We start from the raw sequence: 26,536 nt of genomic DNA, 5'->3' as shown, positions 1-26,536 counted from the left end.
GTGCCGGGTCGAAAATCTGTTTATCTGATGGTCAATCGGATCGGGATCGCACCCGAAGCTGTCTCTATGGTCTAGTGGTTAAACCACTGGCGTTCAAATCTGGGGGTACGATTCCCGACAGAGACTTAGCCTCACTTAAAAGTTTCCAAAGGGTAGGTAGCTCTGGAACCGGGTCTGAAACACCTAGATTTAAACTACGCCTACCATTGTTCTCTTCATTAATTTCTTAAAAAAAAAAGAGTTGCCAAAGCTGTTGTAGATGTACAATTTCTCAAATTTCTATATCTATATGCAGGGGCGGATGCTGGATTTTCCAGAGAGGGGGGGGGGGGGATTTTTGACAGGAAAATAATTGACAATAAGAAAAGGGTCCCACTCTTGCGTATGCATGTATGGCTTATCCCCCCAAAATAGTTTCGTGCCTCTCAAGGGGGGGGAGGATGTGCTCCTTCCTGGATAGAAACTCTGGATCCGCTTTGTATTTTGATATAATCAAGAAAGAGAGAGAATCCTCTGAAGGGCTGTCTATCGGCTTCGTGATAAGGGTCATCCACAATTTTTTTTCGTGTCATCAACTTGTTTTTTATATAGCCCCATCTACGATGACGAAGAGATATTCAGGAAGCAAGAAACTCACTTCGCGATTGTGTGCATGATACAATACCACAATACAAGCCTAGCCTTCCGCCTTGCCTTAGTTCCTTGTGTGCACTGTTAACGTTCCAGCGAGTCAGGCTCGGGAAGTGGCCTGAAATTCACCCTTTTACGAAGGTTGTGGATCAAACTAGAAATAAATCATGGCTTTTAGAATGCCTGCTTGTGTAATTGATCCTGGGACAGGGTAAGTTAATCGTGTTCTCATAGTATTGTCTAATTATAAAATCTGATAGAAAAAGGGCAACTCCCATCTTTTCAATCCCGATGAGATTGATGGCCGATAACCTTGTCGGTGTTGGTAAAAAAAGTCAAGTTTCAAGAAACTCTTCTACAAATCACACTTCCCTATGTGATTTGTTAGAAAAACAGAGGATAAATTTTGTGTGAATCTCTGTGAGAGAAAGTAAGGCATGCCGAAAGTATCGTTTCACTCAAGTTAATCTAGGTAACTTTTGTTAATAATGTTCAGAATATGTTAGGCCTACTGGTTACTTAGACTGAAAAATCTACTGTCCTGATAACCCAGGATCGTACGTGCAATTTGGCATACTCAACTGACAAGCGTAAAGTATGGTAAATATAATTCTCCGAATTAATAGTTAAAACAGAAATCAAGCACTTAGGCCTACCACGATTATATGGATGATCTAACGAGTGGCAGTTTTTCTGACATCTGGGCACAGACTGGAAAGTAAAAAAACGAAAAGGTCTCTCCTTCTACCCCTGTCTCGATCGGCCATTTTGTTACAATTCATAACAAACATGGCCGATCGAGACGGGGGTAGAAGGAGAGAACTTTTCGTTTTTTTGAGGTTGGAAGAATCCCACTACCAGTTTTCGCCACTTAACTACAGCATCTAGACTATGGGAAAAGGGTGCGCTACATGTACCTCAGTCTCTTCGATTTCCTTTTAAATTAAAGCTTACTCTCAAATCGGTTGGATAAACAAAGTGCTGGAAACATGGATTAAAAACTAACATTTTAGAAATACAATCAACTTTCCGATATACCAGTTTCTTGAGTACGGTATTTGATGTTAAGTCCAAACTTTTGATTCCAAAGAGCAGATGTCAGGTTCGTTGATCGTTTGTCCTCGTGTTTCTAATGCAGCTAGAACATACACGCGCCAGCCAAATTTGCCAGTCATGTTCGTGTATCATGGCATGATGTCTACCTTCTACCACCGCTGCGGTGAACTGCTGTGAAAATGGGAAACTTTGGTCATTGGAGGCAGAGGATGCCGCTAAACCAGGGGGCACAGCCATTTAAGGGATGAAGGTAGCAGATGCGTGTGAACTTAAAATGCACTCTTACTCATTAAAGGGGAAGTTCACTGTGACAGTATGTTTATTGTAAGAAAAAGAAATATCATTAGTGAATGTTTGAGGAATATCCATCAAAGAATAATGTTATTAGAATTTTGATCATTTGATTTGTGACACATACATTAGGCCTAATATACATGTAGTATGCAAGCAGCTTCCCTACATGTATGGTAAAAAAAAATAAGTGAAGTGTCATTTACCCAGAAAATTGAAAATGGTTTTTTGTCTCACCTGCGAAGCAAAGTGAGACTATAGGCGCCGCTTTTCCGACGGCGGCGGCGGCGGCGTCAACATCAAATCTTAACCTGAGGTTAAGTTTTTGAAATGACGTCATAACTTAGAAAGTATATAGACCTAGTTAATAAAACTTGGCCATAAGGTTAATCAAGTATTACTGAACATCCTATTAGAGTTTCATGTCACATGATCAAGGTCAAAGGTCATTTAGGGTCAATGAACTTAGACCATGTTGGAGGATTCAACATCGAAATCTTAACCTGAGGTTAAGTTTTTGAAATGTCATCATAACTTAGAAAATATATGGACCTAGTTCATGAAACTTGGACATAAGGTTAATCAAGTATCACTGAACATCCTGCATGAGTTTCACGTCACATGACCAAGGTCAAAGGTCATTTAGGGTCAATGAACTTTGGCCGAATTGGGGATATCTGTTGAATTCCCATCATAACTTTAAAAGTTTGTGGATCTGATTCATGACACTTGGACATAATAGTAATCAAGCATCACTGAAAATTTTGTGCAAGTTTCAGGTCTCATGATTAAGGTCAAAGGTCATTTAGGGTCAATGAACTTTGGCCGAATCGGGGGTATCTGTTGAATTACCATCATAACTTTGAAAGTTTATTGGTCTAGTTCATTAAACTTGGACATTAGAGTAATCAAGTATCACTGAACATCCTGTGCGCGTTTCAGGTCACATGACCAAGGTCAAAGGTCAATGAACTTAGGCCGAATTGGGTGTATCTGTTGAATTACCATCATAACTTTGAAAGTTTATGGATCTGATTCATGAAACTTGTACATAAGAGTAATCAAGTATCACTGAACATCCTGTTCGAGTTTCAGGTCACATGATCAAGGTCAAAGGTCATGTAAGGTCAATGAACTTTGGCCATGTTGGGGTTTTTTGTTGAATAACCATCATTTCTCTGTAAGTTTATTGGTCTAGTTCATAAAAAGTGGACATAGAGTAACCATGTATCACTGAACATCTTGTGCGAGTTAGAGTAGTATTCAAAGTCAGCACTGCTGCTATATTGAACCGCATAATGCAGGTGAGACGGCCAGAGGCATTCCACTTGTATTGTACCTTCATTATATCAATACACAAATGATATCACACCCGGGGGCCATTTCATAAAGCTGTTCATAAGTTAAGAGCGACTTTAAGAACGACTGGTGATCCCTTCTTATGCGCTAAACCATCGCCAATGAATATACCATTTATCACAAAGAAGGGATCACCAAATTCTTAAAGCCGCTCTTATCTTACGAACAGCCTTATGAATTACCCATCGGGTCCTAAAAGAAAATGAAAAATAAGTAATCACAAACCATTTAAAACAAAAATTTACATTTTATAGGACATAACATATGGGGCAGCTCCTTGTTTATGACGTCACAAATCAAAAACCTGAAATTCTAATAACTTTTTTAATCTTTAATGGATTTTCCTCAAACCTTCACCAAGACTTACGAAACCAACTCAAATACTTTTCTTTGGATAGACAGATGAATAAAACTGATATTGGTAACAGAAAAAAATTGATAAAATCAAGGCATTTTATGCCAATGAATTAATTTATGAATTAACTCATTTAATCTTGTTTTTTATTTTTTTTTCAGATACACAAAGTTAGGATATGCTGGGAACACAGAACCTCAGTATATATTCCCATCAGGTGAGCCCCAAAATAATGAAGTAATCGATTAGTTATCCTTAAAGATCATGGCTAGTGATTTGATGCTGTGGAATGTCAGGCATTTTTCCTTTTTTTCTTTGAAATTCCATAATTTATTCTTCTAGAACGTACATATTACCACAGGCTATTCTCCATTGAATAATATATGCTGGCAACCTTGATATCATTGCCTGTTTTGATGAAAAAAAAGATGATTATCTTTTTGTCTTTGTATTGATCAGCTATTGCAATTAAGGAATCAGCTAAGATAGGCGACCAAGCATCTCGGAGGCTCGGGAGAGGTGTTGAGGATTTGGATTTCTTCATTGGAGATGAGGCCATTGATAAACCAAACTATGCTACCAAGGTTGGTGTTACAGAGTGCAAAGATTGGAGTTGACTGTTAGTGTTGGTGTTAAGATTTTGAATCTGGCTGCAGATCCTAGCTCCAACTTAAAAAGTTGGTATTAAGGGATGTAAAGTTTGGTGTTTAATGTTGGTGATGTTAAGAGTTTGACTTTGTCTGCTGAACCTACTGCAACACCAGAAGTTGGTGTTTCATGAAAGGACTTGTCGGACGTTTTATCTGACAAGTCCCATTTTATCCGACAGTTACCATAGTAACAGTACCTCTCAGCCAATCAACATCAGAGAAAGATGTCAGATCTGACAACTTGTTGGATGAAAATGTTGATGAAACACTCCCCAGAAGTTGGTGTTAGAGCATGTAAAGACTGGCGTTGAATGTCTGTGTTAGTGTTTGAGTTTGATTCTGGCTGCAGAACGTAGCTCCAACTCCAAAAGATGGTGTAACAAGGTGTTCAGTTTGGTGTTAATTGTTGGTATTGGTAAGAGTTTGACTGTGGGTCAGATGCATAAAAAGTATCAATTGCTTTTGCTAGGCTTTTGATTGGCTTTTGCTTGATTCCGTATGCTTAATAATAATAATATACAGTTCTTGTATAGCGCACATAACAATATGAATAATGTCTCTATGCGCTTCCACCCCAGCTGTAGCTTGGCAGCCGTAATTACTAAGATTACAGCGCACATGCATTTCAAGGAATAAATTCCTGCCAGGTACCCATTCACCTCACCTGGGTTGAGTGCAGCACAATGTGGATGAATTACTTGCGGAAGGAAACTACACCATGGCTGGGATTTGAACCCTCGACCCTCTGTTTCAAAGTCCGGAGACTAATCCACTGGGCCACAACGCTTACAAATGAGCAAGCAAATGCTTTTGCTAGTAAGTTCAAGCAATTGCTAACTGATTGCTAGCATTTCCTTGACGATTCAGCTACATGTATTGCTAAAAAGTGTACACATAAAGCGAACAGTTTGCTTGTGCGTTTAAGCACTTGCTTGAGTTTTTTCAAGCTCCGTCAGAGCAGCTTGAGCATTTGCTTTATCAGGGCATTTGTGATTTTGAATCATGTTTATGCACCTGAGAGAGAACCCCAAGGTGTACCCTATCTTACATGTACACGTTTTCTTCTTAATTAGTGCAAACCAAATGCCAAATATGTAAATTTATCAAAAGAAACAAGTTTAGTTTGACACCATGTCTGAGGAAAATATGTTAGAGGAAAGAAGTGGTAATTTGCACTGCCGCACCGTTGCGTTCGAGTCCTGCCTTTTCTGTGTTTGCACCAGCATTACGTCACTATTGTTCATACCGCTAGCAATTTATTTCTGAAGGAAAGAAAAGGGTTCAAGCACTAACAAAGAGGAATGCATATGAAATAAAGCAAATGCTGAAGCATGATCTTTTCTTGGCTAGCTATTGCTTGTGCTTGAAGCAATTGCTTGCCAGCAATTTGCTACTTTTTATGCATCTGACCACTGTCTGTTGAACCCAGCTCAAACACAAAAAGTTGGTGTTGGAGGGTGCAAAGATTGGTGTTGGTAAGATTGCTGTTGCTTAATGATAGTGGCAGCGATGTCTTCTTTTACTGTAATATATTGCCTGTACACATGTGTATATTCCATTATATTGAAAATGATGTACTTCACGTAAGCGATCAGCTTTGAAAGATATCACTTGAAACCATGATTGTGCAAAGTAGTTATTTTCCGTCATGGTCTTTTCCCTTACAGTATCCTGTCCGCCATGGAATCGTTGAAGACTGGGATCTGATGGAAAGGTTTCTAGAACAAAGTATTTTCAAATACCTGAGGGCGGAGCCAGAAGACCATTACTTCCTACTTGTAAGTTTCACTGATGTGTTATTCTCATTTCTTGTACATGTGCTGTGTCTTGCACGAATGATTATATTCCAGTAAAATCAAATATTTAGATAGGGCTCAATACTGCAATAATGTAGGATATCGTTATACACGGAACATATGGGACCAGCCACCTCAAAACCAACAGTATTATGCCAGGGAAGGATCTCCGTAAATGGCCAATATTGTTGTCTTCAAAAGTAAACATTTGAAAATTAGTTGAATTAAGAGTAATCATTCTTCCTCATTCTTGCAAAATTTGAAGTTTTGTGGTGGAATAAAAGGCAAGATAAAAGAGTTTCTGTGGCACCCTTTCTGTTAAATTTTAGAATAGTTTCCATAGGCATAGATACTGCATGCTCACTTGTCCTACCGATGCAGGAGCAATCCCGTGTATCATTTGTTTTATAGAATGATGGAAATTTTTGGCTAAAAAATCAATTCTTTACAACCGTAATTACTGAAGCATGGCAAATTCATTGGTAATTACTTTTGCATGATACCCATTCTATAATGAAATATGAACTCTGTACCATGAAGAATGTCAAGAAAGCTTATATCTAAGTCATCCAACTTATTAAACAGATAAAAATTATCCAATGGAAACTGGTTATATGGTTATCAATCTTGCTATATTGCATCAATTTTTGTTATTAGATAAATATGATTACATGTGCAGTCTTCAGCACATGTATGATTATGTCGAAACAAATCAATTTATTTCAAAGTACATGTATCAATGATTTTTGAATAAAGATCAAGTTATTTGTTGTATCTCAACAACAGACGGAACCTCCCCTAAACACGCCGGAAAACAGAGAGTACTTAGCCGAGATCATGTTTGAATCGTTCAATGTTCAGGGACTATACATTGCAGTACAAGTAAGTTGAATCAACCAAATTCTTAACTATACTCCGCTGCCATTTAATCCACGAGTCCAAGTGAATTTTTTAGTCAAGTTTCTTGTTTTTTATTGTTGAAATTCACTATTGTCTGGTCTAATTTTAGTGAAATTAATGCTTATTGTTATAAATTTACATGTATAACTGAAAATCTTTAGGGATTATGAGCAGGATTCGAACCTGTGTCATTAAATCCACCAGTCCAATTAAATGTTTAGTCAAGTTTCTATTTTTATTATTATTGTCAAAATTCACTATTGTCCATTCTAATTTCAATGAAAAGAATGCTATTGTTATGAATTTATAACTGAAAAGAATTATTGGACATTAGCAGGATTCAAACCTGTGTCATTAAATCCACCAGTCCAAGTAAATGTTTAGTTAAGTTTCTTTTTTATTATTATTGTTGAAATTTACTATTATCCAGTCTAATTTCAGTGAAATAAAAACTATCATTATAAATTCATAACTGAAAAAATTATTAAAATAAAGCAAGTATCGAACCTGTACCATCCTGTCACCTTTAACCACTCGACCATGAGCATATCAAAGCAGAAACAAGTTTTCTAAAGGCTTTATACCTCCCTTTGCTCTCTGAGGTAGGATTATTGCCAATTTAAGGATTACTGGGCATATTTGATAATATAGCCGTTGATATCTTGACTTTCATGCAGAGAATACATTTATTTTGAGTTTCAGTCAAAGGTGTTTCAGTTGACACCAGGTTTTAAACTAATTAAAAATTCATTTCAGTTTCTTGATTTTTAAAAAAAGTTATATTCTGGGGTAAATTTACATGTATTTACATAATATTTCATTCATTGAAAGTCTAGTAATGTGAACATACATGTATTCATTTTGCTTTCTTATTGAATGATCATGGTTCAGCCTAATTGTCTCAAATTGACAGAAAAGAAAAAAAAAGGTAATAGCAGGGAATCTGTTAAGGGAAATCCTGTCAGCAAATATTGGCAAATTCTTTCAATCTTGTTATGTTGAAAAAAGACAGATGGCTTGCCGTGTTTTTATTCTACATTTTAAAAAAGAAAATTAAATATGTAAATGTCCTCTCATAACCATATAGGGATCTTTTATAAAATCAATAGAAATATATATCTAATTTCCTGAAAACATTTAGAAGTTCATACTGTACAGTTATTAGTGGTAACTTATAGTTCAAAGTTGCCAAAACCTTTTTTTTTGCTTTCAGTTTGATGAAAGATGCATATTAAAAAGTTTCTTTGTTTTTTATGCTAAACAAGTTATAGATGCTTACTACATTTGCATTGTGGTTAAAGATGTATAGATTTAATTGCAGTAAACACTAATTTCACAAGAAAGTCTGTAAAGCAATGTTATTATAGTACTGAAATCTGTGAAAGTAAAAAAAAAAATATCAGAAGTTGAAAAATGATCACGCTGAAGATCGCCAACACAGATAAGCAGATGTGGGACATTGTATTATCGCTTGAAAAAAAAACCCCGACATCTGACTGTAATGTCATGCTTATTTTGCTTATTTCCAAACAATCACACAATGTACCTTCATAAAAACTTGGGTGGTCATTTTATTGGATACAAACTTATTTTGAAATCATTAACCACAACTGGCATTTGTCTTCATCTGCATTTATTGTTATTATTTTTTCTTTCCTAGGCTGTGTTAGCCTTAGCAGCATCCTGGACGTCCAAGCAGCAAGGAGAACGTTCTCTGACCGGTGTGGTAGTGGACAGTGGAGACGGTGTTACTCATGTTATACCTGTGGTAAATATAGTAGAATAAGAATGTAGATTGTAAGAATGTAACTTCTTCCAGAAGCCTTTGCAGATATTTTTGTCTCGCTTTGCTATGCAAGCGAGACTATAGGCGCCGCTTTTCTGACAGCAACGGTCTAAGGTCACTTAGGGTCAACAAACTTTGGCCATGTTGGGGGTATTTGAGGAATTGTCATCATAACTTTAAATTTTATGGATCTAGTTCATGAAACTTGGACATAAGATTAATCAAGTATCCTTGAACATCCTCTGTGAGTTTCACGTCACATGACCAAGGTCAAAGGTCATTTAGGGTCAACAAACTTTCGTAATGTTGGGTGTATTTGTGGAATTGTCTTCATAACTTAAAAAGTTTATGGATCTAGTTCATGAAACCTATACATAAAAGCAGCAATGTATCCCTAAATACCCTGTGTGCATTTCAGGAACTTGGCCAAGTTCAAAGGTCATTTAAAGGTTAATGAACTCTGGCCATGTTGGGAATATGTGTTGAATTGGCACCATAACTTAAAAAGTGTATGGATCTAGCTCATGAAACATCGACATAAGGGTAATCCAAGTATGAATGATTCTTTTGCATGTCTTAGGTCACATGATCATGGTCAAAGGTCATTTTGGGTCAATGGAATAATATTTTATCATATTAATGTTTTCTTCTGTGAATAGTTAAAATAACACAGTTCTTGTACATTGCGCATATCACATTATATTCATTCATTAGCTGTTTTCAAAGCCAGCACTGCTGCTATATCGAATTGCGTAATGCAGGCGAGACTGCCAGAGGCTTTCCACTTGTTTATTTATACATGTACATACAGACAATTGGGTGGTCATTTTATTGGATTCTGTACCAACTCACTATGGAATCATTACCCCGACTGGCATACATTCAGATCGTAATATTCCTGCTAACGAAAAAGTAATATATAGGTATTTATGTAATCATCTTTTGATTGTAATTCTTTATTCTTTTCTCCCAGGCCGAGGGTTATGTAATCGGCAGCTGTATCAAGCACATTCCTATTGCTGGTCGTGATATAACCTACTTCATTCAGCAGCTTCTAAGAGACCGAGAACCAAGCATTCCTCCTGAACAATCCTTAGAGACGGCCAAGGCTATCAAGGTCAGCATATATAATAATAATTAGACTTATATCGCGCCAAATCCACTCTGTAGAGTGCTCAAGGCGCTTTTTAGGAAGTAAGAAATTAAGAAGAATTGAAGTATTTATTTCCAAATATATGCTGTCATTAGAGAGAAAATTAAAAATACATTGGTTGTTTTTCATTTTTCAATTTCTTTCGATTCAAGTATTAATCTCCAAATTCATTTAAGAAAACACAATGAGAACAAAATTGTATATAGACAAATGAAATATAAATAAAAAGAGAACAAAAACAGAGGTATCAACAGAACATGACCAAAACAAACAGAGGTAATAATAAGATAATAGCTGGCACATGATTATGATGATATAGTTGAAACAAATGAATGGAAATGGGGCATCCACTAAAAAGTCAATAAAAGGCTTGTTGAATTTACAAGAGAAATCGATTGTTAAAATGACATTTAGTATATGGTATGGATGCGGGAAGTATGAAAAAAAATGTAAAATAGAAATAAGAATCATAATTCATTAAAACAAAAAAAAATTGAAATCAAACTATTGTGAAACAACTTCCAAGGTATAACAAAGATTAAAAAAAGAAACCCAAACAGACAAACAATCAGACACATAAATAAAACAATGTTAATCATAACTCTTTTTGTAAGAGACCCCGGTTGAGTGAAAAATGAAAACACTTTGACCTTTAGTTAGTTATGACAGATAAAAGACTGTTGATATGATTCTGGATTGGGATTTTTATGGATTTGTGGTGACTCTTGTTTCTGATCAGGAACGTTGGGGATACGTCTGTCCTGACATCGCCAAGGAGTTCAACAAGTACGACACGGATCCAGGAAAGTGGATTAAGAAGTTTGACGGTGTGAACTCGATCAACAAACAGCCGTTCAGTGTGGATGTGGCTTATGAGAGGTTCCTTGGACCAGAGATCTTCTTCCATCCTGAGGTAAGCACTCGCATCCTGTGGCAAGGCCTTTATCTACATTTGCCACTCTCCACCCTGGTGTAGTAAATGGGTAACAAGCAGGAAGGAATTCTTTGAATGCTTGATGCGTCTGATCGGGGTAGCCATGCCATGCTAAAGCCGGGGTAATATTATGCAACACATATTGTTGTTATTATTACGAACCTGCACCCTCTTTCATTGAATTTATTGTCAGTCACAAGTGCTGGATTCTATTACAAATTTGCTCTCAACCAATGATCAGTAGATCATAACAATAGCTTGCCATCGACTATCATTGTCGGCAAACAAATGGGTATGGATGATGACAGGATAAGAACATGCATGTTGAAAACACAAAGGCCTTGGTGATGACGATGATAATGATGGTGGTGGTGGTGATGGTGGAGGTGATGGTGATCGTGGTGATGATGAGGAGGAGGAGGAGGAGGGTAATGATGATGAGGGGGAGGAGGATAATAATGGTGATGATGATGATGGTGATGGTGATTGTGATGATCATGGTGATGGTGATGAGGATTAGGATGATGATGATGATGATGGTGATGGTGATGAGGATGATGGTAATGGTGGTGATAATGATGACGATGACAGTGATGATGATTGTGATATTGAAGAAGAAAACGATGGTAACTGTATTGTGAAATCGATGATAAGTAATAAAAAGGAAAAACAATAGGATAATTCAGATGATAACTTTAAAGAAACTTTAAAGATAAAAAAAAATATGGTGACAATGATATGTATGAAGTAGATTGCATTGATTACAAACATGTTATTTCTGAAAGACTTGCATCCCATCCAAACGAGAGAATCTTGTCGGAGCTTTACCTGCTGTTTCTTTAATTTGTCTTTATCTCCAGTTCTCCAACCCTGACTTTACCACTCCCATCTCAGAGACAGTCGACATTGTGATCCAGAATTGCCCTATTGATGTCAGGAGACCCCTCTATAAGGTAAAAATCTGTGAGGCCTTACTAAATACTTATTCATATTTTATAATTTACTGGTTGCCTAGCTTTAACCCTAACTTATCTGGGCTATCTTGCATGCTTAAAATCCGGGGGGGGGGGCAGGCAGGAGGGCTTTTAAGTACCCCCTAGGATCTTGGCCACGGATCATGCAAGCCTGACTAAAATTTGCACAATTATACTGGATAATTTCAGATTTATTCCCTATCCACTAATCAAATTTTTAAAAACTATGGTTGTACATGTATTATTCACCTGAAGTAGTAAATTTTTGCACAAACCATGCACTATATGTTTTCATATTGAAAATTCAATGTCATGTTTCTTTGCTCAGAACATTGTTCTGTCGGGAGGTTCTACGATGTTCCGTGACTTTGGTAGGAAGTTGAAGCGTGACGTCCAGAAGGTCGTTGATAATCGTCTCAAGTTGAGTGAACAGCTCAGCGGAGGAAGACTCAAGGTATCGTATCTTGTTTTCCTTTAGTAAAGTATGTATCCTGTTTGTTGAAATATGTATCATTGTTACCAGAATTGGCTATCTCAATGTTATTCGGGTTCAGAGTCTCTTTCCATAGACGGCCTTTGCTGGGCTTTCATAAGACTATATAAAACTATACATGTTAAGCATCTTACCGCCATCACTTGATGTGGCTGTATCCTTTTTGAGGGGGGGGTAGGGGTGGAGGAGGGGGTAAATATGATTTTTTTTTCAGGGAAAACAATTTCAGTGATGAAAGTCAGGAATTGGTGACAGTCATTTTGAATACCTCCTCCCCCCTTTTTTCTTAAAGGGGAGAGGTACTGTTTTTGTGTAACTTGGCCTAATGTGCTCCATAGGCTATTAAGGCCAGGGAAAACACTTCTGAAAGACCCTGTTGCATTAAACTTTATTTTATGGTAACTTTGCTATCCAATGTTACTGACATGGAACCCTTGATTCTGATTGGCTGTTGGACATTGTTACCATGGTAATCGTCATAATGGCAAACTTACCCTCATCTAAACTTCTATTATAATAAAAAAAAAACACTGACTTTGGTTCAGAAATCTGATGATTAAACATTAAACAATTCGTTGTGTTTCTTTTGAATTTAGCCCAAGCCTATTGAGACTCAAGTCATCACACATCATATGCAGCGATACGCTGTTTGGTTCGGAGGCAGTATGTTAGCGTCAACGGTAAGTTTCTAGTCTACTTGCACTCTCTGTCTAATGATGTTGTTGCAAAAAAAAAATGTCACAGATATGATGGCTTTGTTGACACCCACCATAAGTCTTGAACAACCTCCTTCCACATTAGGTATTCCAATCTGCTAGTACGTTAAAAATTCTTCCTAAACCCACAGGTTCCAAGAAATTTTTTTCTCAATGTCACTCTTTTATTTGAAATCCTTGCATTGTATCGAAGCTAGATTGTTAATATTCTTCATTAATGGTATTATAATGTAGACTAACATCAAACTTGTTTTACCATAATATGCATAGTTGACTCTACATTTATTGAAATTGTGCATTATAGATTTGAAAATTAATGTAGCATATTTTTCTTTCATTAATTATTCTTTTTATCTTGCATGTGCTCGACAGTAAGAGCCATCATACACTATGGTGTTTTGAAAATTTAATTTCATGATATATGTTTATTTATTTTTTGTTAATCCAGCCGGAGTTCTACACCGCTTCCCATACCAAGGCTGATTATGATGAATATGGACCAAGCATCTGCCGCCACAACCCCGTCTTTGGTGCCATGACATAGAGGGCGACAAACAGAAAAGTGATGAATGAAATGATGAGTGGTAGAAAGGAATATATAGAAAAATTGTATTGTAATTGTAGACCATGGAATGATAGAGAAAAAAAAATCATCATCGTTTTCAAAAATATATCAGCATCATGTTTGTATCACAATCGCTACTTTGAGAGTATCATTACTTTCATAGCTCTGTTTTAATTATCACCATCGTCACCATTTTGCTTTCCATTTTTCGAGAAACAGCCCCATATTCCTCCAATAAATCAATTTCAGTTTCCAGCATTTCCAATAACAAGTATTGAACAAGGTGCTCTTATAGTGGTTGAGCATAAATGGGGATGATAGTGATATTGGATGGCCAAAATTAGACTATGAAAAATGTTGATGCTGAAGGTAGTGGTTGTGATGATGATTAGTAGAAGGTAACATTATTCCATTTTTCTTAGCCAAGCATTGAATTTCCTCCCTCAGGTGGCGACATAGCAAAAGAAGGAAGCATTGTAGTGATAAAAACAAGCGTATAATGTAGATGACATTCTCACCAACATATCTATCCTTACCAAAAAGAAAAAGATCAAGATTATTAGAAATTCACCAAAATTACTGTAAAATTGTATTACATGAGCTTGAATTGTAATTATAATGTATGGATCGGCTTATATTTGGATATAGATGTACATTACGAGCCACTATGTTTTATTTCAAAATAATCTATTTACGTGTTTATCGTACTCTTTATATTTTGTTGTAGCGTCTTTGAGATTAGATAATGATTATTATCTAATCAAATTGCATTATCTTGTAAAAAATCCAAATATTTTGATTTATCTTTCTGTACATGTAATGATTTTATACGATTTTCTAATTGGATATCCTGTAGATTTGAATACATGATGTGTAGTGTACGGAGAATCTTGACTTTCAACGTTTGTTTTGGGGGATAAAGCTTGTGTACTTAGGTAGCTATTTAACCTGAAGATTGTTCAAATGTATTTATTCTTATTTCAAAAGAGGCACAGCGATGTAATCCAGTGTTTAGAAGATGATGAAAGAATGCAGTATTATTGTACTGTTTTATGGTAGTTTTATAAAATGTTATTGTAGTCGATTTTTCATCTGATTTCCAACTCTTGACAATAGAGGGGGTCATAATAGATATGATTCTATACAGGTTATGGGGGGGGGGGGTCTTATTCACATGTGGCAACCAGTCATATTGACCATTTTTGCCAAATTATGAAGTAATTACACTCATCTATCCATCTAGCTTCTTTTATAGTCTACATTTACTCATTCTTATAACAGAAGCAAATGTTAGTCTAGATATTAAGAAGGAAAATTGACCATTCTACATTCTACTGAAACTCAAACTTACACTAGATAGTTTTTTTGTGGAGGGGGGGGGGGAGAAGGGGGAAGGGGTGGATATATATGTGTTACTATTGTAGATTTCCTTGGAAAACACTCCTTCCGTTTCAGTTCAGACGGACTAAACATTGTTTGGACGGTTCAGACACCCTTGTGGATTATTTTAGCTGCAGTTTGAGAATACATGTACCTCATGAGCGAGAAGCTTCCATAGTATTTGTTCTTTCCGTTTTACAATGCAGCTTTTCTTTTAGATTCCCCGTTCTCTGTATGATGATCTTCAGAAGTGCCTCATTCGTGAATGTGGAAGTAGTTTAGAATGACCATGGTTTTTTAATCACAATCATGACTGTACATAATGTAGTGATAAGCAGCCACTCCTGATGAAGTTATGATATATAGTATGTCCATTTATATAGCGCAATACCTTATGCATATACTCTACTACGCTTGATACTTGGTATCATCACCCCGGCTGTAGCTGAGTTGCCATGTTAGCGCTATTAAAGCTAGAGGTTCAAGGAATAAATCCTACCGTGTTAAGTTATTGGAATTACACTCTCTGCATTTTTCTTTCTGTGCATTGGAAATTTTGAAGGAATGCCAAATAATAACCCAACACCTCTTCTTTAGATCTGCATAGATTTTTTTTTTAGTAAGATTATTCTGGAAATGGGTAATATAGGAATGTCTTGGATTATTTCAGAACTCTTATTGGAATGCTCCCTAGGGAGTGGAGAAAATGCATATTTTGTGTGCAGGCATGCCAGGATCCGATGCCCGAGGTATTAATATATCTGTAAAGTGCTTAGAGACATCGTTCTGATGTATTACCTGCAACATAAAAGCGGAATATAATTATTATTATGTGAGACAGATCTTTATTTCTTCATAGAGAATTACATCATCAAATTCGATTCCCTATGCCAAACCAACCAAATGTTAACCTTTTTCGTGCAAACATCTTTGTAACTCTGTAAAATCGAATATCCATCATGAAATCACAAGTTTTGTTTGAGCGACAGGAGAGCCTTTCGAAGTATTTTTAGGCCTATCCTGCTGGTCACCGTTGCATGTATTATGGTAAAGTATCCACAAAATGGGTTTTGATGCAAATAAATAAATACACTTTTATTATGCATACATGGTTGACTTTTTTTTGCTTGTCTCTATTAAACGTTCAGGCCAGCACGTCTAAAAGTTTTTAATTTGGTATGCTGCAGGGGTTTCATGACGTTTGCTCCGGTGACAATCGCTCCGATGGAAAATCTGCACAAACCTAAAACCTCGATCAACTCCAAAACTAAATAAACCATAGTCCTTAAATATCTTCACATTATTTTGAACCTTCTCTATTACTATCCTGACTCCAACCCTATGCTCTCTGAGATATTGGCCCGAATTCACAAAGGTGGTTTTGAAAACCCACGGTTGAGTCCATGGTTTATGCAGATTTCCTGTATAAATTACGCTTAATTTAGCGCGTATCGGGCATTGCTGATGCGTGCTTTTGTCACAGTGCGCCAAATTGACGCCTGTTACCATGGTTAGATACGCTATTTTATTCATGAGTCCACTGTTTGAAGAGTGGACTCATGAATAAAAACAGTGGACTCATGAATAAAATAGCGTATTTAACCATGGTAACAGGCGTCAATTTGGCACACTGTGACAAAAGCGCGCATTAGCATTGGACATTTCTTGCATACGCGCTAAATCAAGCGTAATTTATACAGGAAATCTACATAAACCATGGACTCAACCGTGGGTTTTAAAAACCACCTTTGTGAATTCGGGCCATTAAAGTCTAGAGCAAATGTAACAGGAGCATATGCTATGTCGCTACTGCTTGTGATGGTAAGTGTAGCAGTAGGTATGGTGAGATTATAAATAATATACATACTTTTAAATAATATTCATTATTTATATGTATGTAATCAAACAAATGAATCTGTGGATACTTATTTGATGTAAGAAATTTATCAAACAAATAATGGGTTTCTCGTCCAGGTCAAAGGTTATGCGAGGGTTTTTTTATCGAACGAAACATTTTTTTTTTCAAATTAAAAAAAAAATTCTTCAAATTTTTGCTGTCATATTCCACGAGGTTTGTATATATGGAGTACCATGTATCAAGCTTCATTGGACCTAGGTCAAAGGTCATTTCAGATTTTTGAAATGGGAAAAATTGATTTCCATTATAGCTTCATTAGTAATGGCCATCCGACAAGTGTGTGTTGCATGTGTTTGTGTTCACATGAATATTTAAATACTTTAATGGCAAAGCCTTTTTGCTATAGGGAGCATTCTTTATTGCAGCAAATTAAAAGGGGAACCCGGACAGATTACGTTGCTATGAACATGCATTGAAAAGGGATGTTGATCTTGTTTTGAGAAGGGTATTTGAGTTTGAGGTGGCTGGTCAAGAGGGCAAAGAGGACATCATGGAAGAAGCAAGTGATGGAGGAGAGAAGGAAGGTTGGGTTGAGGGAGGAGGATGCACTGGAAAGTTTGTTGAGGGAGAGAATGAAGATGATCTCTGCGAGTGTGAGGTGAATATGGTTCCACAACATTTGCTCCGGCGACAATTGCTCCGATGGAAAATCTGCACATTAAAGGTAAATGCTAGTTTTGGTAACGATATCAAAATAAGTTCGTACAGAATCCAATGAAATGACCACCAAAGTGTCTATAAATAAAATGCATGTGCCAAAGGATTCTGGAAGAAACTGTGTAATTGCTGAGAAATAATTATACATTGTCCCACGTGCGCTAATCTGTGTTGGGGATCTTCGGTGTGAACATTTTTCAGCGTAGATTTCACAAAGTTCAGTTAATGTAACTGCCAGATCTAGATCCTCGATGATATACTGACAATTAAGCCTTGTTTTACAGACTTTCTCATGAAATCAGTGTTTACTGCAACTACTGGAATTTCTCTTTAAGCCAGACGTAAAACCTAACCTCCAAAACTAAATAAACTGTAATCCCAATATTTACATTCTTCTGAACCCAAAACTCTATTACAATCCTAACTAACTAACCCTATGCCTTTTGAGATATTAAGACCGGAGCAGATGTTGTGTCACCGGTGAATACAGCCACCCCCGTAGTCAGGGAATAAACCAGATTTACATCGTGGGGGCCGTTTCATAAAGCTATTCGTAAGTTAAGAGCGACTTTAAGAATGACTGGTGATCCTTTCTTACATGCTTAACCATCGCCAGTGAATATATCATTTACCACAAGAAAGGATCACCAGTCGCTTTATGAAACACCCACCTGGAGTAAATCCTGGATGGTATTTCATACATTTTACGAACAAATTGTAATCCTTTCTTGTGGTAAATGTTATACATCACATGTATATTCATTGGTGACGATTTGAGGCATAAGAAAGGATCACCAGCCGTTCTTAAAGTCAATCATAACTTTACAGCTTTATGAAACACCCACCTGGGGGGTGTTTCACAAAGATTTAAGTATGACTTAGAGTTGCACTTTAATGTCTACATGCGTGCAGTATAAACGACATCATCACATTGGTTAGATCATGGCAAAAGGATGCACACTACTGTGTATTGATCAATAAGATTGCGATGTACGCATCGGCATTTAAGTGCGACTTAAGTCATACTTAAATCTTTGTGAAACACCCACCTGGATTATTAATCCTCGGGCCCGTTTCATAAAGCCGTTTGTAAGTTACAAATGACTTTACGAACGACTGGTGATCTTTTCTTGTGCTATATGATATATCCCTATGCAGCCGACTTCTGTATAAGAACATGTTCCAGTCATTCGTAAAGTTGTGCGTAACTCTACGAACAGCTTCATTAAACACCACCCTGGGTATATTGAATTGTGAAATGCAGGTGAGACCCTAGAGGGCACTCCATTCTTCAGAGGCTGTCACACCCCGATGTTTACATATAACAATGTACGTAGGCTCTGGCAAGCCGTTTTCAGAACCCAATTTCTTAATATCAAGGATTGCATTTTGTTAATAACAGCATAAATGATTCTTCAAATAAAGAATTTGTATTCTTGATATCTTAATGACCGATGTCATGGCAGAGTTTTAAATGAGAAAATGGCTGGCTATATGTCGAGTACATTGGAATATGCAGGCTAAAATGTCTGGGTGTGACAACACTATCACTGTTTCACATGATCTGCAGTAAAATCTATTGTAAGTTTGTTTGTGTTTATCAGGGTTCCCAGATTTTTGAGAAAACAAAATTCCCTGAAGTTTAAAAGCTCCCTGATAATTATTCAAACACATTCCCAAGTTTTGCATGTTTTCTAATGTTGTTGCAGTGAATTACATGTACATGTATTTTCAGTATAAAAACAATAATGTAAAAATAATTGGTACCACCATAACCAGTCATTCAATGGATGTTGTTTTTAAATGCAACAAAATATAACACAGTCTGACTAACTACTGTGCTCTCGACTTTTGGGTAATCGAAATTCCCTGATTTGAGGTATTTTAAAATCAAATTCCCTGATTTTTCCCTGACTGGAAAAAAGTAAAATAATTTTCCCTGATTTTCCTGATTGGCTGGGAACCATGTTTAAAATACTTGTCCATTTCTTGCTTTTTCTTTCTTCCCCCCATCTCTCTTCCACTCCCTCTTCATCTCTCTCTCTCTCTCCAACTTCAACATTTTCTCCATTTTCATTCTCCCTCTCTCTGAAATATTAAGCCCAGGACCTGTTGCATAAAAATCTTGCCACATAAAAAAAACTCTGGCAAATAAAATTATGTCATTGAGAATAACACATTGAAAAACTCAAGGCAAAAACATTGCCAAAGTTTTACTTTTATGAAACAGGCTCATGGACATCATCTTAATTGCAAGTTCTGTTACTTTACTTTCTTTCCTAAGTTTTCCCTTTTCACAAAAAAAATATATCACGAGCTTATTATTTCACTGTGCTGAAACTACTATGGATTGAGTCAAACTGCAAACAATCGTGTGTTTTTTTTCATTTTGGCATTTTAATAGTCTCAATTTGTACACATTTTGGTATAAAAACAGCCATCAAAATGATACACCTTTTTAACTCAGTATGTATACTATGTTGATAGTTGTATAGAATGGTGGAGTTACAAAGACAAAAAATAAAATAAAACATAATGGAGCAAAAAGTAAATCTGCAAAAACATACTGAAGCTGGACCAGACTGTATTTGACTGATGATATTAGAGGGAAATCCAACCTTTGGGGGTGAAAATGCAGAAAATTAAAGAAATAATTGTGAAATTCAGAATCAGAGTACTTTAAAACCCAGTTATGAATGTTGAAAAAAGGAGAATTCTGGTCTACAATAGATCATGTAGTGAGGTACAACTTCAGTTTCTTGCATGAAAATTTATAAGTAACGCCCACTTTAATAGGGTACTGCTTAAAATTCAAAATATAGAATATTTATTGAAACAAAAGCCAAGAGCATGTGGTCTCTAACCAAACACTTGTCCTGAAAACAAATTCAAGACAAATGTAATTGCAAAATTTGTGCAAGTCCACTAAATGAAATCAAATTTATTAATTCAGTCAATTATTCAACCTGATACCAATTATTTTGTGTTGGAAGGAATGGGAACATTATCCATCACTACATCATAGCATCATTCCCAGCATTACCAATTTGAGGATCATCAAAGACCTTCGGTGATAACTTTCAAATGTTCCTAACAATTTTCATCTGAGTTTAGTCAAATTTTCACAAATATCTCTTTAATTTCAAACATTTTTGGAAAAATATTCCATCAATGTTAGATTCCCTGTTTAAATAACTCTCACATGATCAGCTGAAGACTGTCTTTTTCCTTATAAACCAGTATCTCTCATCAAATTGATATAGAAGCCAACTGTAATATACATACTGCACTTTGTACAAACCAATAAATGTGTACATAATCATATACAAACTAGATCGTTGAATGGTTGCTGTAGCAACGATTGTTACAAAAAATAATTCTGGAATTCATCTCTTTTATACGAAAAATGTACAATAATATGGAGTATAAATAGTTGTAATATTCTCATACACTAAGAATATAATGATCTAATACAATATTTTTTTTTCATTTTCTCTTACTTTTATAAGAAATAATGAAAGAAACACGATACTTGGCGATATTAGCCCGAACAGTCGTAATGGAAATGGGAGATTGAATACTGATACAAAAATAAAAAGGAACTGTTCACGAAGGGAGGATAGAACAGACATACAACATCCACAAGTTAATGTTCCCCATATTTAACCCTCATTTGAAAAGGCTTTTAAGATGCTGAAGAATGCAATGCCATATATGTTAGTGATGAGAATCTCTAGGAGAGCGCTTCTCAACCTTTTTTACTCAAGGACCTCTTTGACACTCAGAATTTTTTCAAGGCCCACCTACCAAAATTATAAGAAAACGTCAATTTGGATGAAAAAATGTATCGTGAAATTTGAACACAAAGCTCTGAATCACATTTGAAACAAACAGTTTGAGAACTAATCTGCATTCGCAAATGTCCGGTAAATGGGCGACAATTGCATTAAAAACATCATAGTGTGCATGTCCATGCTTTGCAACATGCATGATACCTAAGCGTGCTTCAGTTTTGTTTGACCAGCACAGAATGATCGGACATACCATATTCGGACAGGTCTGTGAAATATACTACAGTTTTTCTACTATTTTTTTTCTCACCCTGGAGCTTTTCGCGGCCCACCTTTTGAGAAGCGCTGCTCTAGGGGATGTTGTGGTGTGAGCCTGTAATCCAGGCTCCATGAGGGAGGTTACCGATTGATGCACAGGTTTGAGGTTCAAGCCCGTCACGTCTTTTCGATGGTGACGTTAAACATAGTTCCTAGACTAAATAATCAGATCTGATTGACAGAAGTCTGAAAAAAATTATCCCGCACGCTTGGGTACTGATTCAATCAAATCTTTAGGAGTGAATATATATTCCAATATCAAATTTCACAAGTGGAAATTTATCTTAAACATTTCAAATGGGCTCCAAATATTTTCAAACACATCAAGAGCTACACTCATATCTATGGAATATGAACTCAGAGGATTTTTTTTCTTCATGTTATTATCCAAATGTAGGTTTTATACATGAGGCCAAAAGTAATTTATTCAGCTGAAAAATTGGTCGAACAAATAACAGAGCTGTATGGGAGGAGGAACTGAAGAAAAGTAGACAATGTCACAGTGCCTCTATGTCAGGATATCATTGAAATTGCTGTGAAATTTCTTACTTTTATGTAATATTTTGTCATTTCCTGTAGAAATGTCATGTTCTGAATACCAAACATATCTCATACATATGCAATCTGTAAACAAAAATAGAGTAAGTTCACTTGAAGCAAATGATAAACACAAGTTTTCGCATATCCCATGCTACATTTCCTAAACAACTTCTGGTACAGAATGATTACAACATACTTTGTATTTTTTTTCTTCTAAAATCCACATTCAAATTCATTATAAGCGGTTGAAAACCTACAAATTCCTTTCCATCACACGAGTAGATGTAATTTCACACAATTTATTTCATGGAGATCCCTGAAATGGCAAATACATTTGACATGTTCAACATGTGCATGTACTTTAGTATTGATAATGTATTGAAAGTTATCCTGTATTTTCCAAATTTAAATTCAAATTCCGGCTCATGGGGAACATGAATATCAGGCTCACAGAATGATATTAAAGGTTAACTAATGTAGGGTGTACAGAGCTACCGTCCTCTGTACAGAAAAAAAAAATCTGACTTTAAATGAGTGATTTGATATTCAACTGTTTAAGCTCTTATGCCACTGTGCATGTAGTTTGACATATATTTAATTCTTTCATTGTATTATCATGCAATTTGTACACCCAAAGACATTTCTGATAGTCGAACGATAAATAACTCCAAATAAAGACAATACAAAAAATGTCTGATCAACATGAACAAAGCATGAATGAGACTGTGAGGTACAAGAGGGCGTGGGGGGGGAAAAAGGGGGAGGGGAGTAAGAGAAAGAAAGACAAAGATAAGATAGGAGAAAAGAATGGAGAGGGAAAGAGGTGGAGGAAGAGAGAGAAAAGGGGGACAAAGAAAGAGAGATGATCGCTGCAGCAAGACACCAAGTGGAAAAATTAAGATTATTTAAAATACTCAAACTAATCATAAATTTCTAAAGAAGAGTATACAATTTCTCTCACAATTTTATAGTAAAGAGAAAAATAGTTTGAGATGAACATAAAATGGGCTATTGGAATCAATTGGCGATTGGAATCAACTTTACCAGTAGTTTACGCTCGGCTCAAAATATTCTAATAGATGAGGAAAATATATTGTTAATTCTAGCACCATAATTGATTACCATCTCTACATTTAACATGCAGAGTGAGCGGGTTTCATTTTGAGAGCAGAAATTGTTTAAATTCATTTTTTCAGTCAGGTGTCAGTGTTCATGGGCACAATGAGTTATTTCATCTCGATTGTGCATACATCTCTGATTTTCTTGCCAGTATCTAATCAACACTATACAGAAAATCATAGTACCTCGCTCCAAGCATTCCCCCTTGGTTTGAGAACAAAATTTCATCCAATCAATTTACAACTAAGGGCTCCATTATTATAAGACCAAATTTACTTACAAAGGTGGTTTGATTTATAGTCTGTGGTGTCCAACCATGGCTTACAGAGATTTCATCCTCGCACTTTCATTTGACGTGTATATCAATGAAGCATCCGACAATAAATGAATGCGCAGTTTTTTGCCACAGGGTGCAACATTTGCGCCAGTCACCGAGAGTCCTACATTTATGTCTTCACTGTTTATGTTGCTTAATTAATATATATAGCGGGCTCATTACTGCTGGAACCTTAATAACAGTCGTCAATTTAGTACACTATGACAAACGCCTGCATGCATTATGGGACACTCTGTTTACATGCCATGCTGACTAGAGCAATATCAATGAATGAAATTTGCATAAACTGTGGTTTCAGAACCATCTTTGTGAGTTCAGGCCAATGAGATTATGCAGTGCACCTATCATGACCCCCCCCCCCTTTGTTCAGTTCCTTGCATTGTCTTTCAATGTATGAATGATGAGAGTTCAGTCAAGATGGTCGTGACATCAAGACCCCACTTTTTGTTACATGATTTCGAACAACTGGGCTCGACTCTATCCCTGAAAATGTGGCTATAGTCCAAAAAATATGCATGAACAAACTTGAGTTTTTTTGTTTAACAGAAACAAAATATTAAATGCAGGTAAAAGAAAGTTTGGGAAAGATAGAAAGAGGGGAAGTAGGGCGATGGACAAAGGGAGAAACAGAGAGAGGGGGGAGTGAAGAAAAGAGAGAATAGGAAAGAAAAGAGAATTGAAAAGAGAAAAGAAGAGAAGATGAGAAAATGAAGAGAAGAGGAGAAGGAAGAGAATATGAAATAAGAGAAAAGATAAAATGAAAAGAAAGATGGAATAAGAGAGGAGCAGAGAAGAGAGAAGAAGAGAAGGGAATAAAAGGGAAGAGAGAGAGAGAGAAGCGATGTATAGCAACACCTTCGTACAATAAACGATTCAAGGTTTTCGCAAACAGGCACTTAAGAGTCTGACATTCCCTCACGTGATGATGAAATCCAGAAAAAAGGCCGGATATATTCCAAAGATTCTGGACAGAAAGATTAAGTTATTTGCTCCAGTGACTGACAAAAACAACAACAACAACAACAGACTACCACACCACAGTAACACAAAATAGACTCTAATGCACATATAGGCACATATGATATACTCACTCATACATTTCTTTAAAGTGTATGCATATATAATTTGTTATATCTATATATAAACGTATAGTACAGGTCACTGTACACATACACAGTTATATACATATACATGTACAAAAATGTACATACATGTATCGTAATAGTTTTAGACACACACACAAACATACATATCTGATCATATATTGAGAGAATTCAAAACCCTTGTTCTTTGCGCATCAACATGTGCTTCATTTATATATACCGTATATCTATCCATGTTAGGGGAAAATGCGATTTCAAAGTCAAGTTCATTTAATTCCCTTATAAACAGATATGTTATGAAGAAGATAAGGGGGAAAACTACCTTTGCAGCATGTCCTAATGCAATGAAAATAAAATAGACTCTACATCACTTAGCGTCTATTTGCACCTTTAAATTTCATATTCAAATCATATACGATTTTGTTAAGTAATACATTCTTCCTATATAATTTTGTTGACCTTTGTCTTCCCGTATGACATGTTGCATTCATCACAAAAATTAGGAATTTGGAATCCGTATACAGTCGAACCTGCTCTATTGACAACCTGAATGGAAGGACAACGTGTAGTTAAAAATCAAGCTTTGTTTCTCTTTGGAGATTTTCCACATTTAAACATAAATATTGAACGAACCTGTCCACAAAGACCAGCTGCTCTTTATGACCTCATTCCTTGTCTTGCTTAGGTGGTCTTTAGATACAGATTTGACCAAAATTTATCTTTGGTTAATGTTCTGGGACACGTCATCACTTCAGAAGCGATCAGGATGTAGCTATCTTATCAAAGCAAAGAAAGATAGAATTTACATTCAGATCAGCAAGAGAGTGATGGTAAGTTTCATTGTCTAAAACCAACAGTGATTACTGGCTTTGAATTGAGAGTTCACATACATAGAGCTCAAAAACAGTTTGATTTTAACTGGTTTAACTGATTTTATCTCCCCCAAGCCTTTGGCGCGACGAGAATTAATCATAAAGTGAGTCTGTGGCAAAGATGAAATTCCTGTCCTAAAAGGAACGTCTATGTTGAAAGGCTCCTCCAAAAAGTAATCTTCAGAAATTAAAAGGAAAAAAAAATGCAACGTCCAAATAACAGCGAACACTAACACTGGCAGGAACAAAAACGTGTAAAACAGAAACTCCAAGACCACAAGAAGTGTGTCATTGCATGTCAGGGACACGACCCGTCATGGCAGACGATCAAGTCCTCGACGACCTCCATTCTTGGGGATTTGGGAGATATGTTGATGCGTTTTCAAGAAAACGAGGTGGATGAAGATGCTTTCCTCTGCTTAGGATCAGGATATGATGCAGGAACTTATAACACCTCTTGGACCACGTGTAAGACTTCTAACGAAAATCACTGTATTACAGCTGTGAACACTAAAGGGTCTCTGTACTGAGAACAGCAGTAGGAGGGAATGCTACCCCTCATTACGATTCTCAACCATAATGCAATATTCAGACTGTCTTGTACACCGACTTGTTATACATTTTTTTAACTGTATATTATATTGTTTTTTTTTTAAGTAAAGGTTTTACCGATGGAATAATTTGAACATTTTCTTTTTATTTCCAAATATTGTATCTCCTATGCTGACCACGGATGGCACTTGAAAGCGCTTTGTAGCTCATGGAACAGGCATCATAGAGATATGATATGATTATTATAATATTTATTAAATCACAGAGATGAGCATGATTATTTGAATGTTT

The 26,536-nt window shown here is 36.2% G+C and overlaps 1 protein-coding gene across 1 annotated transcript; it reads left to right on the top strand.

Annotated features, from left to right (window-relative positions):
- The first annotated feature begins 670 nt into the window (after nucleotides 1-670).
- LOC121417429 (actin-related protein 3) lies at nucleotides 671-16,143 on the top strand. The gene is made up of 12 exons (XM_041611141.1): nucleotides 671-841; nucleotides 3,853-3,908; nucleotides 4,151-4,275; nucleotides 6,009-6,119; nucleotides 6,924-7,019; nucleotides 8,698-8,805; nucleotides 9,797-9,940; nucleotides 10,716-10,889; nucleotides 11,771-11,863; nucleotides 12,213-12,338; nucleotides 12,974-13,057; nucleotides 13,542-16,143. The coding sequence occupies exons 1-12, from the start codon at nucleotides 798-800 to the stop codon at nucleotides 13,635-13,637; spliced, it is 1,257 nt and encodes a 418-aa protein (XP_041467075.1). The 5' UTR covers nucleotides 671-797; the 3' UTR covers nucleotides 13,638-16,143.
- The last annotated feature ends 10,393 nt before the right edge of the window (nucleotides 16,144-26,536 follow it).

Source organism: Lytechinus variegatus, chromosome 1 (genome assembly GCF_018143015.1).
Source record: "Lytechinus variegatus isolate NC3 chromosome 1, Lvar_3.0, whole genome shotgun sequence".
In the NCBI taxonomy this organism is placed as follows: domain Eukaryota; kingdom Metazoa; phylum Echinodermata; class Echinoidea; order Temnopleuroida; family Toxopneustidae; genus Lytechinus; species Lytechinus variegatus.
Note: the sequence above shows the minus strand (reverse complement) of the source record. Positions and strands in the feature narration are given on the sequence as shown.